The 20,009-nt window shown below is 42.7% G+C and overlaps 1 protein-coding gene across 3 annotated transcripts in view; it reads right to left on the reverse strand.

Moving 5' to 3' along the window:
* Positions 1-9,866: 9,866 nt before the first annotated feature.
* Positions 9,867-20,009, reverse strand: part of Gp210 (nucleoporin 210) — a 44,126-nt gene continuing 33,983 nt past the window's right edge. For 2 of the 3 annotated variants that reach the window (XM_076172654.1, XM_076172656.1), the window contains 8 exons: positions 17,142-17,301; positions 16,732-16,950; positions 15,327-15,555; positions 14,872-15,116; positions 14,212-14,376; positions 13,907-14,066; positions 10,998-11,090; positions 9,867-10,057 (listed from right to left, as the gene is read on the reverse strand). In XM_076172654.1, the coding sequence (XP_076028769.1) occupies positions 9,888-10,057; positions 10,998-11,090; positions 13,907-14,066; positions 14,212-14,376; positions 14,872-15,116; positions 15,327-15,555; positions 16,732-16,950; positions 17,142-17,301 (1,441 nt within the window). In that variant the 3' untranslated portion in view covers positions 9,867-9,887. Of the gene's footprint in view, positions 10,058-10,997; positions 11,091-11,816; positions 12,019-13,906; positions 14,067-14,211; positions 14,377-14,871; positions 15,117-15,326; positions 15,556-16,731; positions 16,951-17,141; positions 17,302-20,009 lie in introns of those variants that run through there. The other variant, XM_076172655.1, reaches the window with a different exon arrangement.

Genomic DNA, 20,009 nt, shown 5'->3' on the forward strand with positions numbered 1-20,009 from the left:
TAATCTGATGGCGTTCCACATATTTTTTATTTATTTACAACATCCCGTACTAAACGATTAATAAAATATATTGGACCATGTGCTAGACTCATTTTCGACAACTATTACTCTCCCGGATAAAAAATTCCTATCTATAGGAAATGTTATCATCCACACACGTTGTCCATCGCAGAAGAGCCTTGTGATGTCACCCTTACTGTTTCTCTCTTGCTGCTTACACCTAAATTCTATTTCTAATCCTAACTAGATTCTATCCTTCCTTCTTTAACACGTCACATATTTCATTCACCCACACTCAGTCGTTACTGACACTTGGCCACGCTCTTCCTGGGGCGATGCCCCTCTCCGCATTTCTCCAAATGACATTCGTCCTTGTCTGGGATGCCAACCTCGCTCGCATTCAACCCTCCCCCCTCGTCGATCTCAAGATCAATTTATTCGTCTATTCCCCTGTCTCCCATTTCAGCCATTCCGGGGGACGTCTATTCCGTTGTGGACACTGCAGGGTCACTCTACTGTCTGCTCCTGTATGGTCACAATGGAAAATAAACTTACATTATTTTTTGTGTTATCCTCGGCAGTTGTAATTGTTATTTCGAACTTTGTGTTCTTTTCATTATCTGCAATTCATGTATATTGATTCATTGCTAAATAAACTTATTATTATTATTATTATTATTATCATTACCCTCCTCGTCGCCCTGTGCCCAAAGAAGGTCCAAAATATGTCGTGGGACTCGTGGCACTTTGTAGTGACGTGATGCATCCTACGACTCGTCACACACTGATCAAAGAAATCTTCGGAACTAGCCTTTCCAAGTTCCTGTAGTTGGCAAGCGTAGTTCGCAAGGGTGTCCCTGCCAGCCGGCGGTCAGCCAATCAGGAACTTGGATAGCTCCTCACGTTCCCGCCAGCCTCCCTTAAAAGGTCGGCGTTTCGCCGAGATGGGCAGAACAGTACTCAAACCCAACCTGGGGTAAAACAGGAATTCTCATGCCTTACCTGGGGCTAATCAGGAACACTCTCCACGCGGGAAGTGAAATCTACTCACTAACCGTAAATTACACACACACACCTCTCACGAACATAGCCGCATCCCACGCACAAACATATACACTTCCTTTTTCTTCGACTAAAATTCGTCTCCTTTCTCACTTTCTCTTATACTACATCTTCTCATTTCAGTTTACCTCCCACTAAAGATTTTTCCGTTTTTCCCCCTTTCTCTCCTACTACGTCTCCTACCATTTTCCTAACTTTCGTTGGTGATATAATATGCTCTTCCTCCCGGCATTGGCGCCGCCGTCCAAGTTCCTACCCCAGTTCTCCTAAGCCACGACAACAAATAAGCCCCTAATCGCTCGCAATTCGCCCGGTGGCAATAGCCCTCTTTTATACACTACTATCTTTTCATTTTCCTACAGACATTCTTCCCCTCCCACAAAACCCGATCCCGCGCAAGCGAGGTGGTCTTTCCTTGGAATCCAGAATCCAGAATCCAGAACAGTACCGACCAGACCGACCAACGCACAAACTACATCTCCTCGTCCAGTCTTCTAGCTGTCCCATCGAGCCTCGCCGTCATCATCTGTTACCGCCTCACTGGCGTTAGGCTCCACGTCCAGCTACAACCATAAGCTCCACTAAGCTGTGGCCTTAGTCCGAGCTTCACCTATATTTCTCATGTGACACTTCTAGTGTCGCACCTTGTAGCTAATTACCAAAAGAAAGAGATTAGATATTTTGTGTTGATTTCCATTTGTCCTGCCGTTGTTCCGAACTAAAACCACTACAAATTGCAAAGGTCGACAACGACATTTCCCCATCTCAGCTACTTTACGCTGAGAACCTTCGCCTCCCTGGGGAAATTGCCACGCCTGCTGTCGGCGATCCTGACCGTCACGCCCTCCTCCAACTTATCAAGGAGACATTCGCCAACACCCGTCCAATCCCCCCTCGCCCACCACAACCTCAACCGGAGCACCTGCCCCCGGCCCTGTCTACAAGTGACTACGTCTTCCTCAGGCGAGACTCCAAACGAACTCCTCTTCAACGCCTATACGATGGCCCCTTCCGAGTCCTCACCAGATCAACAAAACACTTCGTGATCAACCGAGATGCCAAACCGGATCACGTCTCCATCGACAGGCTCAAGCCGGCCCACCTCCCCACCACTCCCCCTACCAAACCTCCATGGACACTACAGTACCTCTTACAACATGGTCCTAACTCCATCCTCACCACCGAACCAAGTCATTCCCCACCCCCCGAAAAATTCTCCCCTCCAAACCAATACTCTCCTAACTCCCCACCACCACAGCACCTGCAGCAGCTCCCCCAAACTCACACAGATCACGCGTACGCGACGGCGAACCCTTATCCTTCTCCTATCCCACAACCACACCCTTCTACAACTGTTCCCGGCACCCCCCCCCCCACGCCCCCGCTCGACCATGCAATGCAACAATTCTCACCCAACCTTATGTCTCCACAGCTCCATACTCAACCGACCTCCCATCACCAGGCCTCCGACCTCGACAACACCACCCTGCACTCGAGCTCCCTCCATCAAGGCCCTCCTCGTCAGACATGTCCCCTGACGGCATGACCACTCGTTCGGGGCGATTGATCCGAAGGCCAGACCGGTTCAAGTACGTCGCGCGCGTCGCTCCCTATCCTCCTCGACGCCCGCTTTCGAAGAGCAGGGGGAGTGGTGTTGTGACGTGATACATCCTACGACTCGTCACACACTGATCAAAGAAATCTTCGGAACTAGCCTTTCCAAGTTCCTGTAGTTGGCAAGCGTAGTTCGCAAGGGTGTCCCTGCCAGCCAGCGGTCAGCCAATCAGGAACTTGTAAAGCTCCTCACATTCCCGCCTGCCTCCCTTAAAAAGTCGGCGTTTCGCCGAGATGGGCAGAACAGTACCGACCAGACCGACCAACGCACAAACTACATCTCCTCGTCCAGTCTTCTAGCTGTCCCATCGAGCCTCGCCGTCATCATCTGTTACCGCCTCACTGACGTTAGGCTCCACGTCCAGCTACAACCATAAGCTCCACTAAGCTGTGGCCTTAGTCCGAGCTTCACCTATATTTCTCATGTGACACTTCTAGTGTCGCACCTTGTAGCTAATTACCAAAAGAAAGAGATTAGATATTTTGTGTTGATTTTCATGTCCTGCCGTTGTTCCGAACTAAAACCACTACAACTTCATTGACGGAAGCATTGTTCCAAGAATTTACATCTGTTACAACACCTTCGTTCACTGCGAAGTAGTAGTAATAAATAATAATAATAATAATAACAATAATAATAATAATTATAATACTGTCGAGGTTTCACCCATACTTCCTCCCCCAACCTGTACCGAAGCGGCTCTTACAACATAGGTAGTATCGTCGGCGTTACCCTCGGGTGTTGCCATAGGTACCTGAACACGGCCGTTTGTGGGACCGATTCTTCATCTAGGCCCGACATCTTGTACCAGAAAACTGCCTCCATCGGCGACACTAGTGCCTTTCGACAATAGATTCGATGGTGACATGGTGTCGTTTCATCATTTCATTTCCGTTCGACCGGTAAGCAGCTCTAAAGAAGCATTTCGTGTTCCACTTATCCAACGTCTCTTTCAGTACTTGTGACCGAAACATTGTGCCATTATCCATCAAGACTTTGTCAACTGGGCCCCTCTCCAGGAATATCTCATTTAACACGCGCGCTATTTCTTGTCCTTCTCCGTCTTCAGCTCCCGCCAGAAGGCAAATCGCCCGGGCCCACATTCTACCATCGACAGGTACATGCACCGTCAATAGAGTTACGTCAACTGCCAGTCTTATCCAATTCTTTTCTAAGCTGATTCCCCCCGTTGCACGCGGCCTCGGAGCGGGATCTATTAATTGATATCGTGTGCATGCTATCACCGATCATTGGACTTCTCCTCTCGTGATATTCGAGTTAAATTTCCTGGCCAGGAATAACGACCTGTCAACACATAGGTGATGTGCCCCGTGGAACTCCTCCACATCTAGGAATCTTGTTGCAACGTCTTCCTCTTCCTCCTCTTCCTGCACTCCAAGCCATCTTTTCTTTACTCTGACTAGCATATCCACGTTGTTCTCTCCTGATGGTAATCTGACTACATGTATATTTACTTTAACGCTGAATTTATCTATCAACTCCTTCAATGTTTCACGGCGCCATTTTACAATGATCTCTGCTGCCTCCTTCATACACACTCTCTTCTCAGCAGTTAGCATTGTATACATCTCTCCCACTACCGTGACTGAATCGGTCCTAATTTCGACCTCTCGCAACCCCATTTCAGTGTCAAATTGATCCCCTTTACAACTGCGTCCAACTCCGACATGTTAATGTGATGACAGTCATCCTTTTGCTGCCACACCTCTGTCTTCAACTACCACACCTTGTGGGAAAACCCAGTTTCGGCTGTGGCATTCCTTGGGGAGACGGGACTGCTCGGACAGACAGTCTAGGGAACGACAACAACAACTACCACACCATACCTCGCCTCCATCCAGTTGTGGTGCACAGCATTGTCCTATCACTGGACCGTCGCATCTCACTCGTTCTATGTTTCTGCCCCATACAGTGCTGTCGGCACAAGCACTCCTTTATACAATCTCCTCTTAGCATCCATTCCCAAACGTCTATTTCTCATTTTACTTTTTAATCCCCCAAGGCATTTACTTGCTTCTCTCATTCTACATTCTACCTCCACCTCCACTCCTCCCCTTCCCGCCACATTTGCAGCCAAGTATCTAAAACTATCCACTTCCTTCAGCCTCTCTCCCTTAATACTCACTTCCAGTCTGCTGCCACTTTCTCCCCTTGTATATCTCATCATCTTTTACCAACATTTATCTTCAACTTTCTTCTTTTGCACACCTTCCAAAACTCTGTCACGAACTTCCTCGATCCCTCCTCCAATCCTGCCACAAGTAGTGTCGTCAGCAAACAACTGGCTTCTCTCCCACTTTCCATTTTCTTTAACCATCTCCAATCCCCAGCCCATTACCCTTGCATTTATCTTTTCCATCACCCCATCCATATATAAATTGAACAGCCAAGGTGAGATAACACATTCCTGGCAAAGTCCCACCTTTACCTCAAACCACTCACTCTCTCCATTTCTAATTCTAACACAAGCTCTATTACATACATACATACATATACCAAGGCTTTTTCCCCCTTACAAGGGAGGTAGCCAAAAAGGGAAAGGCATAAAATCATTTCCACCCATTCCATCCCTGAACACACTCCACACTCCTCCACCCCACCTCCATCTGAGCACCTCCTGGATGACGGGTCATCCCTGCACCTTGTCCACTGCCCTGGGTCAGAAGCAGTGTCGCAAGACACAGCACATCCAGAGCAAGGCCGCTTCATTAAATCGGCGACCCCCCATTGCATAAAAGGAGAGGACGGGGAGAAATCCTTTCGGGCTGCGTGAAATTTTGCTCACCCCCCATCCCCCCACCCATTCCACCTCATGCAATCACAAGATCATTCATATACAACCATTCTCCATTCACCCCTGTCTTCTGTCCTCACCCGTCCTTCCTCAACAGACATTCCCCTCTTCCCCAAAGCGCCCTTCACCCCATCCATCCACCTCATCCTAGGACGTCCCCTCATCTTCACTCCCTCCACATCTGCCTTCCATACCTCTTTTACTAGTCTTTCTTCACTCATTCTTTCCATGTGTCCAAACCATCCTAATACTCTTTCATCAACCCTATCTCCCAACTCCTTTTCCACCCCCGTTCTTCTCCTCACCTCATTTCTCACTCTATCTAGCCTAGTAACCCCCATCATACTTCTCAGACACCTCATCTCAAACACATTCAAACTCCTTCTCTCTTCCTCTCTTATGTTCCATGTTTCTGCCCCATACAGTGCTGTTGGCACAATCACTCCTTCATACAGTCTCCTCTTAGCATCCATTCCCAAATGTCTATTCCTCATTACACTCTTCAATCCACCAAGGCATTTACTTGCTTCTCTCAATCTACATTCTACCTCCACCTTTTCCTACCACATTTGCACCAAAGTATCTAAAACTATCCACTTCCTCCAGTCACTCTCCCTTAATGCTCACTTCCAGTCTACTGCCACTTTCCCCCCTTGTACATCTCATCACCTTACTTTTACCCACATTTATCTTCAGCTTTCTTCTATCACACACTCTCCCAAACTCTGCCACCAGCTTCCTCAATCTCTCCTCCGATCCTGCCACAAGCGCAGTGTTGTCCGCAAACAACAGCTGGCTCACCTCCCACTTTTCTCCATTTTCTTTAACCATCTCTAATCCCTGACCTCTCGCACCACCCCATCCATGTATAAGTTAAACAGCCAGGGCGACATAACGCATCCTTGACGAAGTCCCACCTTTACTTCAAACCACTCACTCTCTCCATTTCTAATCCTGACACAAGCTCTACTACTCTCATAAAAACTCTTGACAGCTCCTAGAAGCTTTCCTCCTATCCCATAAATCTGCATAACCTCCCACAGTGCCTTTCTGTCTACCCTATCATAAGCCTTTTCCAGATCCATAAAAACCCAAAAAACATCCTTCCCCTTTCCTATAGCTTTCTCACATATCTGTCTTACCACAAAAATCTGATCTACACAACCTCTACCTGTCCTAAATCCACACTGTTCCTCACCAATTACTCCTTCTGTTCCTCTCCTAATCCTCTCAATCAAGATCCTCCCATAAGCCTTCCCAACTACACTTATCAAGCTAATCCCTCTCAAACTACTACATCCACACTTGTCTCCTTTTCCCTTGTAAAGAGGAACTATACAGGCACTCCTCCAGTCCTCCGGCACTCTACCCTCTCTCCAGCAAACATTAAATAACCTAACCAGCCAGTCCACCATCACTGTACCTCCCTTTTTCAGACATTCTGCATGGCATCCATCCAGACCAGGTGCCTTACCTGCTTTCATCATCTTAACAACTGCCTTCACCTCATCCTTCCTTATTTCTCCTCACTCTCATTTTCTTTGCATTCCCCACTGCAGCTATCTTTCACTCCCTATCCTCCTTCACATTTAGCAAGCTCTATTACTCTTGTAAAAACTCTTAACTGCTCTTAAAAGCTTTCCTCCTACCCCATATATATTCCTTCCAAAACATTTTTTAATTAATTTTTTTTCAAAGTTTTGTCATGCTCCTACCCCATTTTACATCTGCTCATTCTGCCTCCTTTATCTTCTTTTTTGTTGTACCTCTAATATGTTTCCCCGAGTCCTACTTTAAAACCAATCCCTAAATGATTGCTTCTTCTCTTCTACTACCATCTTCACTTCATCACTCTACCACTCAATACCCTTCCTTCTATTCCCTCCCAGCCTCCTTATTTCACATACTATCTTTGAACACCTTGTCACTTCTTCCTTGATACAAACCCATTCATCTTCCACTCCCACCTCTACTCTATCTTTCACCACCTCCCAGGTTCTACTGGTACTCCTGTTCCTTTTTCTTCTTATTTGTTTACTCTAAGCACTTCTCTACTTTGTGCCCATTTTCTCTTTCTCCATCTACCCTCCACTCTCAACTTCCCTTCTACCAAAAAATGTGATATTCCCCCACTCTCTCCCCTAAGAACATAGACATCCAGAACTCTTCCTATCCTTCCTTTGGATACCACTACATAGTCCATTAATGCCTTATCAACCACCTTTTCCCATGTGTACTTATGCTTGACTTTCTTCTTAAACCAGTGTTAGCTATCATCAGGTGTGGTAATACTTGATGAAATATTTAGGAGTAAAATCAATCAATCAAGTGCCCCTTGTGTTTCTTGCTCCCAGGTAACTGGTAATGAACATGGGACAGGCCTATAGGTCACTCAAGGAAGAAATATTATGTTGATTAGGAATAAAGTGGGAAAATGTAGGATCAGGTGCTCAGTGTCCCCTTTGTGATGGATGCATTTAAGGCAGTTACATTCTGTGGGCAGATCTATTCTGTGATGGTGCTGTCTTACTGTAGGATGGTGTCCTGAGTGTGGTTCTTGGTTTCTTCCAAGGGATTTTTCTGTGAGACTGAAATTGCAGAGGTGAGGGGTGGGGAGTGTAGCGAGTTTGGTGGTCTATCATGCAGAACTTATTTTGTGATCTGGGTGTGAATGTGTTTTTGTGTGGATGTATCATGCAATACAGGTAATTTGTTGTTTCTTATCCCCCCCTCCCGTATCGTTGACATATTATATCCTATAGGAAGGATTTTGATTCTTAAGAGCAGGTATTCTACTGGAGTGGTTTTAGTGCATCCTATTATAATTTTCAATGCTTTATTTCATATAGTTTGTTAGTGTGTTATGATTGTTTTGCTTCTTGTTGGAAACTATGCTGTGGAAGCATAGTTGAGCATACATACATACATATACCAAGGCTTTTTCCCCCTTACAAGGGAGGTAGCCAAAAAGGGAAAGGCATAAAAACACTCCCACCCATTTCATCCCTACATACACTCCACATGAGCATGGTTCTTGTAAACTATTTAGAAACAGTATTCAGTTATCCAAAGCCTATGTTTGCACTTGATGTTGGGATTTTTCTTGTCGATTTTTATTGTCAAATTTTCATGAGGTATAAAAGTCACATGAATATGAAAAAATAGTCTAGAAATTTTGAGTTCTGTTTATATGGAGGATTTTTGCTATTTAATTTCATTTATTTCCGTGGTCATCTGGAGTGGCGAAGAGGGCAAGGAGCCTATGCCAAGTGTTGCTCTGCTGTGGCTGAATCTGTCACCTTTGCCCTATGTGCATGGACTGTTGGAGCAAGTAACACTTACTGCTGGGAATTGGTGAGAAGTGCAGAATTCGAACCCATACCAAGACAATGCAAGACCAGCATGCTTCTGGTTATACCATCAACACAAAGGTAAATGAAATATTATTTAAAACTGTTTCATTACCATTTTCTTTTTTATCATTACACAAACCATAATTTAAAGCTTCCATACACTGAGTAATACCTTCCACGAAGAAATATACAAAATCAACAGCATTTTCACAACTAATTGTGCTTAAGGATTATATACAACCACTTGCATAATAATTAACCACTTCAATACGGGACTTAAATCTCGCGGGCAGCAGCCAATGCCAGCCGTACGACGTAACGAAATAATATTCGCATCATAAAATATAGTCGCCGCTTATATCGATCGTTCTCTCTTTCACCCGCGAATTTTGAAAACCACAGAGAATGGGATTAAGGGCACATTTGGGAGAATGTAAAAACACAGGGGCGACTACAATAAATATAATCAAGACGCCGATATGGCAGCGTCGCGAATCCACTTGCTCCTCATGACGCCTACGTGTGCGGCACCGTATGGAAGGGGTTAAGTTCCCTTGAACACTGCAAGATTTTGAGAGCTTACTTTATGTCAAGTAACCTAGTACAAGAGACCTAATGTGAACAAAATTAAATTGACATGACTTGCAAAAATATAGTGTATGGAGAAAATACCTAAAGTATGATTAAGTACTACATGTAGAACAATATTAACAGCACTATCAATCCTCATTATACAAAACACACAATTTCAGATCATTTCTATACATCTGACAAATACTTAATTGAACCATTATGGTTCAAATCTCCATTTTCATTGTCTTTACACTATAGAATTACACATATGTGTACAACAATATTGGAGATTCTAAAACTAAAGATTTTTTGACACACAAACAAATATTAAGACTTAAAGTGCATTCACTCACATTTGGCTTATTTTGAAAAAATACAACATACGAAGTCGAACATGAAAAATATAAATCACTAAATAAAAATTCTATTATTAGTTCATCACACAAAATTTTCTTTTATTCTACTATTGTCATTGTCCTGGTTTATAGGTGGGCGAACTTTCAAATGGACTTCTCTTAGCTTCTCTGAAGAATGGTGAACCATAGATAGGCTCTCTCTCTACACTCCATAAGCTAATTCTTGGTGGTGTATATGGAGAGTCACTGGCACTACCGGTGCTTACTGATGGACTAGCTTTCACTGAAATTGAGAAATTGAAAAGTTGAAGGTTATTTCATCACAGTAATACATACATCCCTGTACTGGGGTACTGACTGCATGTTTTTGTGCAGTATTAATTGCAGCTGATAGTTTAGGGTCTATATGGGGTGTCTCTACAGACCAGAGCCATATATAATTTTGTCTGTGCTATACCCGATGCACTGAGATCTGACCGTTAGGGCGGAGCACTGGAAGTTCCCCTGTGGTGCCACATATAATTATTTTATAATTTTATTTTATTATATAATTCTATTTTATAATTTTATAATGTTGCCTCATATGATTATATTATAATTTTTTGTCACACACCACCACTGAGGTAAAAATCAAAGCAATGTTTTCTATACAAAGGTTTCGTTTCTTTAAGTCTAGATATGGCATATGTGTATGAGAGAGCGACGTTGCCGCTACATCTAATCTCTGGCCCCGCCCCCCTCACACTGCATTCAGAAAACATTGCATCCACACGCACGTTCTCGCCATGGATGCCCATATGTGGCAACACCGGGAAATCTCCTAGCCCCGCCTTATCGGTCATTTCTCCTTGCGCTGACTATAGCAGAAATTACATGCATGGAAAAGAAACAATTCAATATTAATACAATACAGACAATAGTCCAGTGATTCTTCACAGAGTTATGCAAGAGTCCAATGAGTTGCAAGCAACTGTGAGGTGATGATGAAGATGATGATGATAAGGTTTAACATCACAAATTCCCCCCCCTACCGGAAAGCTAGGAGCCTCTCACAGAGGGCTTTGTAGCATTTTGGGTTACCAATAAATAAAACTCAATGCAACAATTATCAAAACTGAAACAAAAGTTTGACAAACTACTTAATGTGGTTCAAAAGATCTATAATTTAGTAAACTTTAAGATATACTTGATTTTCATTACAGCATAACAAGACTCATACAAACCTGGTGGCTTTGTGGGTGGAGGGGTGGGAGAGTTGGTAAACACATCCTGCCTTTTGGTCTGTTTGTATCCAGTTCCATGAAGAGCATAGTATGCTGCAATACAGGGAAATATGACATTATCACTCTCATATACTAGTTGTTCTTTTTCTTGTGTTTATTTCTTTTCATTTAATCATTTCTCTTTGTAAATGATAGTGAACAAAACAAATAAATACTCAATAAATAAATGATGATTTTGTTTAATGTCATGGTGTAGTAAACCCTTAATAAAAATCTTGCCTGTTGTTACACAACCTTAAACTATTTCCATTCTTCACCTCGTGTTCAGATAGCAAAGCTCTAAGCCCCTCAGCTAGAGAGCTACCTATCTATATACCATGGGGTTTTTCCTCCTTACAAGGGAGGTAGCCAAGTCAAAAGGCATGTACCCACTTCAAACATTCCACTCCAAATCACCACCCTTTCCTCCCTCTCATCTTAGCTCCTCATGGATGACAGGTCATCCCTGTATCCCACTGCCCTGAGACAGAAGTAATGCAGCAAGACACAGCACATCCACAGCAAGGCTGCTTCACTTAATCAGCGACTCCATCATGCCTTTGTATGAATGTGAAAATGTTTTAGTGTAGGAAAATGTATAAAGTACCTTTGTGTGTTTATTATATACCGACACTGTACGCTATAAATTTTTGAGATATTATTGTAAGTGGATTTATGTTTATGTACTGAACACATAGAGGTACATTTTGCATGTCTTGTGGGACTGTGGGCATGATTCATCTGGTGCAGGTGTGAGAGTGGAAGGAGTAGGAGTTACATTCTGTACGAACTATGAACTGAGTGCATGGTAGGGCTTGAATGTCTCAACATATTCCTTAAGTAACATCATGCCTGTGTGAATATGTAAACAATACCAAAGGACACATGACAGGTTTAGCATATTTGATACAACTCTGATGGTACATACAATCCTGTCAGATGGTCTTCACCAACCCTATCACAGTCCTTGGCAGAGGATTACCTGAATATAACAGAAATCTTCATTAATGTCATAACATCGGCCTCTCCTGGCTGATCCTTACTATGTCCTGCCAGAGGACCTTCTACAAGTGACTAGAGTCGCTTGTATCTTAATATTGGCCCCTTCTGGCTGATCTTTACTACACCCTGGCAGAGGATCATTTACAAGTGACTGGAGTCACTTGTCATAATAATATCAGCCACTCCTGGCTGATCCTTACTATGGTCTGACAGAGGATTTTTTAAAAGTGACTGGAGTCGCTTGTCATCACCCCTCCTGGCAGATCAATATTACGTCCTGGCAAAGGGCCTTCTACAAGTCGCTTGTCATCATACTATCGCCCCTCCTGGCAGATCATTATTATGTCCTAGCAAAGGACTTTTTACAAGTGACTAGTCGCTTGTCATCATACTATTGCCTCTTTCTGGCTGATTCTTACTACTTCCTGGAAGAGGACTTTCTACAAGTGACTGGAGTCGCTTGTATCTCAATATTGGCCTCTCCTGGCTGATCCTTACCACCCTGGCAGAGAACCTCTTACAAATTATTAGTCACTTATCATCATAATATTGGCCCCTCCTGTCTGATCCTTACTACAGCCTGGCAGAGGACTCTCAGAAAGTGATTGTTACTCACAATCACTAAGGAAATTGTACTAACTTCTCAATACTTTAATAGTTATCTAAAAGTGTATGTGCCCATTGTCGATTTTTGGTAATCACAGCGGTGAATTGGTAATTGAAGTGTTATCTTCCCTGCTTCACACCCTTCCTAGTTTATTGTATATTCTGTTTGTAAATTAAGTTGTAGTGTAATAAGACTTAATAGAATTATTGCATGAATAAGATTTTATTACAAAATAATGATTGCTAAATGTTCATGAACTTCCTCCTCCTTCTGATTTACTCAAAAACCCTATTTTCTGTGTCATGTCATTCTTGATAATTTACGCAAACATTATTATAATATTTAAGCCTAAGAGAGTGATGTGATGCCCACCTTTCCATCCCTTCATGTAAAAAAAGAGAAGATTGGGTGAAATCCCTTCGGGTAGTGTCAAAATAACATTCACACATAATCACTCCCTACACTCTCATCCCCTGCCCCTCCCCTTCCTTGCATGTCAATATAATCATACACAGCCATTCTCCACTCACCTCTCATCTCCTGCCTTCTCCTTTTCTTATTCAACAGAAATTCTCCTCTTGGTCAATACCCCTTTCACCCCATCCATCCATCTCATCCTTGATCACCCCCTGAGTTCACATCCTCCTCCTCTGTAATCCACACCTCTTTTACTAATCTTTCTTCACTCATTCTTACTAACCATCCCAATACTCTTTCATCAGCCCTATCTGCCACCTCCTTTTCCACCCCTACTCTCCTCCTCACCTCCTTGTTTCTCACTCTATCCAACATTGTAATACCTACCATACTTCTCAGACATTTCATCTCAAACGCATTTACACTTTTCCTCCCTGCCTCTCTTAAATTTTAAGTCTCTGCCCCATACAGTACCATCAGCCAGGCACTGGGCCAGGCAAAAGCCACAAACCATACTGAATAATACATACATATACCAACGGCTTGTTTCCCCTTACAAGGGAGGTAACCCTAAGACATAAATCCACTCCCACCCATTTCATCTCCACATCCCTGAATACATACATATACCAAGTCTTTTTCTCCCCTACAAGGGAGGTAGCCAAAAGGAAAAAGGCATAAACTCATTCCATCCCTAAATACACTCCCGTCCCCTCCACCCTCCCATCTTAGCACCTCCTGGATGACGGGTCATCCCTGAATAAATACACCAAATAAATAAAAAGGTCATGTACCACTTTTCATGCAAAAAAATTGTAAAAACAGAAGCAATATTAAGACTTACATATGATCATGAAGACAATGGTGGCTAAAGCTAGGAAAAGGTATATGAGGATGGTCTGGTACTCGTTCCAAAGAGCATATATTAAGTTCTTCAGGTTGACAGCAATGCTCTGTGGAGCTTGGCAGGTTCCATCACCCACTGTTTCAAAGTTCACTGTAACCTGGGAGGAAAAAAATTATATTTGTGTATTTCTTTTGAGAAAATTTACCTTATATAGACCCTAAAGTATCAGCTGCAAGCAGGTTTTACCATACAATAACATACAGCCAATACCCCAGACAGTGATCACATGGTAATATACTTACAGCTACTTGACTTTTTGTGAGTCCTGAGGTAATTGTGACTACTGCACTTTCTGGGAAAGATTCGGCAGTCCAAACACTCTCCTTTGCTGTCAGGATCAATGTCCGTCGTGTACCATTGATGAAGCCTAGGCTCGTCTCTAAAACTCTAGAGTCAGATGCTGAAACCTGAAATAATTCAAATGTAACATATATGTAAGACATAAACAATTGTCCCACACTAGTATGCAAATCTCTTATATACACACATGGACATGACGGGAGGAACTTAGAGACGTCAAGTGACATGGAGCAGAATTGAAATTTGAGAAAGGCAGAAAGGATGGTATCATTGGGTTGAAATGCTTGAGAAGTATGGTATGCAGTGGCAGATCCAGGATGAAAATTTGTAAATATAGATGATCCTTTTCAAGAGATGTACTTTGTAGCACAAATATGATGATTTTGAATATAAACTGAAGTATATGTTCTCACTTTTTTTTTTTTTTTAATTGGGCAAGAGTAATACCTGATCTTACATTCTAAAGATTTACCCATATATATATATATATAGTTTCTCTTTTCATCTCCATTTTTGTCCTCTAATAAAATTCTGGCCTTACATCACACATGGGGGATATGGGAAAGATATGTCTGATTTTGCACAATATACTGACAACTTACCTGCAAGGTTTCCAAAACCTGTGAAGTTCCGCTGACAACTAAATCTGATGTAAGCTGGGCATTTGTCAATGTAACTGCAAAGACCTCAGGAACAGCTGCTGGGACGAAGCCAATTTCAACCTTGTCCGACCGCACTTCCTCCTGCTGTCCCTGATTTATGACGACTGCTTCAAGGAATAAACTGGTTTCACTTGTTGCGAGAGCTGGATTCAATTTACCCAAGGAAGCAATCTTGCAAGCATAGCCTTCATGTGAAAAACACAAAAATAATTTTAGTTAAATACTAGGGCAACTGATGCATGAATCTTTGAACAATTGTATCAGTTACGTAACAAACTTCATTTATCGTTTCCTGTGTGAATATAGCCTCAGATGTGAATACATCATTGATACTAGGGTAACTGATGCACGAGTCTTTGAACAATTGTATAAAATACGTAACAAACTTCATTTACCGTTTCCTGTAGTGAATATAGCCTCAGATGTGAATATGTCATTGATGTCTACTTCAGGTACAGGTGGAATAAATTCAAGAACACAGGTGAAAGGAATAACAACATCCAAGGAACCTGTTTCGCTGCACAAAGTGTCTGCATCACCTTCACCCGTCATTGCTACAGGTACAACATGATCGCCTTCTGTCTCACCATTTGTTATTGCAACTGGAGGTTCCAATATTGATATCTGATAAAAATATAATCTAAGTCTTAGAACATGTTATGCTGCATAATTCCAAATTCCTGTAAGCATAATCTCAATGGACTGTCTTGCAAGTTTACAATAATGTTGCAGGAGCAGGATATATACATATATATATATATAGTGATGAAACACATAAAGGAGGTGGGATATTGGATTGATGAAAGAGTAATGGGATGGTTTGGACACATGGAGAGAATGAGTGAAGAGAGATTAGTAAAAGAAGTGTGGAAGGCAGAGGTGGAAGGAGTGAACATGAGGGGGCAACCTAGGATGAAATGGATGGATGAGGTGAAAGGGGAGTTCAGCAAGAGGGAGATGTCTGTTGAGGAAGGAAGGGAGAAGGCAGAAGATAGGGGTGAGTGGAGAATGGCTGTGTATGGATGATACTATGATGAATAGAAGGGAGTGGGTGGAGGGATAGGGAGCCATTATGTGTGAATGATTCTGTGATGCAGCCCAAAGGGATTTCTCTATCTTTAATGTTTCTGAGTGAGGGGATGGAGAGGGGTGAGGGTTGCTGATTAAATGAAGCAGCCTTACTATGATGTGCTGTCATGCTGCATTGTTTCTTACCCAGGGCAATGGGTGAGTTGCAGGGATGACTCATCATCCAGGAGGAGCCAAGAAATGAGGGAGGATGCAGTGGTGAATGGGAGTGGAGTATGTGGGGATGAAATGGGTGGGAATGAATTTATGCCTTTTGACTTTGGCTACCTCCCTTGTACATATATACATATACCAAAGGCTTTTTCCCCCTTACAAGGGAGGTAGCCAAAAAGACAAAGGCATAAAAACCATTCACACCCATTCTGTCCCTAATACACTCCATTCCCCTCCACCATCCACCTTCCCTCTTATCTTGGCACCTCCTGGATGATGGGTCATCCCTGCATCTTGTCCATTACCTTGGGTCAGAGGCAGTGTCGCAAGACACCGCACATCCACAGCAAGGCCGCTTCATTAAATTGGCGACCCTCCTCCCTGTCCCCTCATGCAGAAAAGGAGAAGACAGGGAGAAATTCCCTTCGGGCTGCATCAAATTTTTCTCATACATACTACCTCACTCTACATCCCCCTTGTAAGGGGGGAAAAAGCCTTTGGTATGTGTATATAAAATCTGTCTAAAGAAAAATTATAGAATTATTTGTATCATATTACCTTGTGAATTGGTACAGCAATAACTTCCGTGAACAAAGTCAGACCTGGTGATACAACATAGGATATGACGGATTTCCCAATCCTCTGCGCATGAGCCTTTCCTTTTTCGCCAATAACGATTGCTTGGTCACTTCCGGAAGCCGTCCATTCTCCTGCTTGACCAGAAACACTCCGCACATTACTTGAAAAACATACGCTTCCTCCCATGGGTACTATTGGCTATGGAATAGAAAATAATAAAAATAAGTAAATGATGAGACATAACTTATGATAAATACTGAAGTTTTACCAACATAGTATATTGTAGTAATTTCTGTTTACAATATATATATACATGTACTCATATATCTATATTATTTATATAAATTTGTTCAGATCTTCATAAATCAAGTTCAATTTATAATAATCACCCTATCTGGATGGACAGCAGATTTTGATGCTATACGAAGGAAATCTTCTACACCAAGTTTATCTTCCCAAATACGGAGAACAGTCTGACCTGCTCCTCTAACATTCAGAGCAAGAGCATTGTTGTCATCCAAAACTGTCGCTATTCCAATCAGATCAAATCTGTGGATATAAAAAATGTAATGAAAATCAATCAATCCATTACCCCAGCTCTCTAACAGGAAATCTACAGACAGTTAACTGGTTATGGCTATCAGTTCAACCCATCACTCAATTAAGAGACTCTGTGATCCTGTGTGGAAAATACGAGTGTAAGGCAGTGCAGAAAAAGGTGCTTTGCGTCTTACAACTGTGTCAATACGAAAACAGGTCACAACAAGCATAGCTCTCGTCCCGTAAAATACAACTAGGTTAATACTAACATATATATTTGTGTATACTATACTAAATATAATAATGTAAAATAACAACATTGAATATATAAAACAATGTATAAAAACAATATCAAATCTTATTTCTTTTCCCTTCCTCTTCTTTTGTGTTTATGTACCACTTTCTCTCTCTCAGATCTACTGGTCTCCAATAGAATTCTTTCATTTCCTTTTCGGTCCTCTTCCTTTTTTCCTTAATAGCTTTTTTGTACAATTTTTCTTATTTTCTCTTTCTCTTTTTCTTCTTCTGTGTCTTCTTGCCCATATTTTCTTGAATTTTTCTACACTTGCTAGTCTACTTCTTCATTTATGTCTTCCTCATTAACCATTAATCTATATACCAAGAGCTTTTTCCCCCTTATTAGGGAGGTAGCCAAGTTAAAGGCATGTATTTACTCCCACCCACCACCCTTTCCCAAGATGCCAAGATAAAAGAGAGGGAAGAGGATGGAGGGGGGTGGAGTGTGATAGGGATGGAATGGGCAGGAGTGGTTTTTATGCCTTTGTTTTTTGGCTCCCTCCCTTGTAAGGGGGAAAAAAAGCCTTTGATATATGTATGAATATAGTTTACATTATTTCCTTTGGCTACCTCCCTTTTGATATATAGATAGAAATTATTTCTTTAGATTTCAGTTGTTCCTTTGTTTCTTGTTCCTTTGCTTTCAGTAGATGCTCTTCCTGCCATCCTTCCACTATATCGGGTTTTCTTTTATCTACTGTTTCTCTTATCAATATATTTTTACTTTTAATACCCTTCTCACCTCCTTCTCTACATCTTATTCTTCTTTTTTGTTGTTCCATGTTGTTTCTGAACAGCATTTGTTCCTTTTCTAGGTTTAACCACCTTCTTTGCCAGCTCTTTCTACATCTTCCCATACCCCTACTGGCTGCAGACATTGGCAAAATGACCTTATCCAACCAATGACATCGGTCCTGGAGCTGCAACGTCTACGTCGTGGGACCACCCCCCAACCCCAAGAGTTGGGGGCCAATCAGCAGCAACCACCCCTGGCCATCAGCTCTACGCAGATGGCACCGATCCCCAAGGAGGAGCTACGCCTACCTGGGGGAGTACCACAATCCTTTTTTTTCCAACACACAATGTTACGTTTTTTCTGCACTGAGGGGTCATTTTCCGGCGATCACCCCTCTTCTTCTACTTTTAGCCGGAGATGTAGAGAGCAATCCTGGGCCCACCACAAAATACACATGCCCAACATGCTCTAAACCCATTACTTCGAGCAGACAGACAAAGGGCTCAGTTCAGTGCAATATGTGCAAAAACTGGGCCCACCTCACTTGTACAACACTTGCTGACACAAACCAATACACAAACACTTGGACATGTTCTACCTGCCCTCCAGTAACCCCAATCCCACCTCCCCAACCACAGCCAACACCCTTACCCACTCCCAATTTCCCTTCGCCCTTACCCCCGATTAGTACTCCCCTTCCTTTGTCCCCGTTCTCTCCTTTCCCCCCCTCTGACCCAGATCCTACACCTTCCCCACTACCACCCCAACCTCAACCCCAAACGGCAACATACAACACATACAAAACACACAACATCAACATATTACAACACAACATTGACGGTATTAACACTAAAAAACATGAACTTGAACACTTTCTTAAACAACACAACATACACATTGCAATTTTACAAGAAACAAAATTAAGACACTCACACAAAACACCATCATTTCATAATTACACCACCATCAGACAAGACCGGACTGACGGCAATGGCGGTGGACTCATCACCCTGATCCACCATTCCATCTGTTTTGTGGACACAAGTGCCACAACCAAAATTCTCCTCCCTACCACAGATAACACAACAGAAACCCAATCCATTCGTATCCGCACAGGCAACAATTCAACACTAACAATAGTTAACATGTACATTCCCCCCCAATCATCCCCCACAGTTCCAAACACCTTCAGACCTCAACTCAGCCAACTAACCTCAATCCCCAACCTGATCATGGGTGGTGACTTCAACGCCAAGTCGTCTGCCTGGTTTGTCGACAACCCTGACACAGACAGAGGGCTTGATATACAGACTCAATTCGACTCATTGACTATCATGAACAACACGCATAATCATACACATATCCCATACCAAGCCCTCTACACTCCCTCCTCTCCTGATATCACCTTTTGCTCCCCCTGCCTAACCCCAACAACATCATGGAGAGTGGTCGGAGCCCTTGGCTCTGACCACCTTCCAATCATCATCACCACCAAAACAAGATGCACCCCAGCTGGCCACAGACACACTTACACCAATTACAAGAGAGCTAACTGGGAAGCCTTTACTGAAGAGACAGAACAACATTTTGAAACACGTAACAGTACACCAATCACAAACATAAACAATGCTGTGCACGCTTTTAATACAATCATACAAAACGCAGACGAGAGATACATCCCTAG

The sequence above is a fragment of the Oratosquilla oratoria genome, chromosome 33 (assembly GCF_046742065.1).
Source record: "Oratosquilla oratoria isolate Oo_2021 chromosome 33, ASM4674206v1, whole genome shotgun sequence".
In the NCBI taxonomy this organism is placed as follows: Eukaryota; Metazoa; Arthropoda; class Malacostraca; order Stomatopoda; family Squillidae; genus Oratosquilla; species Oratosquilla oratoria.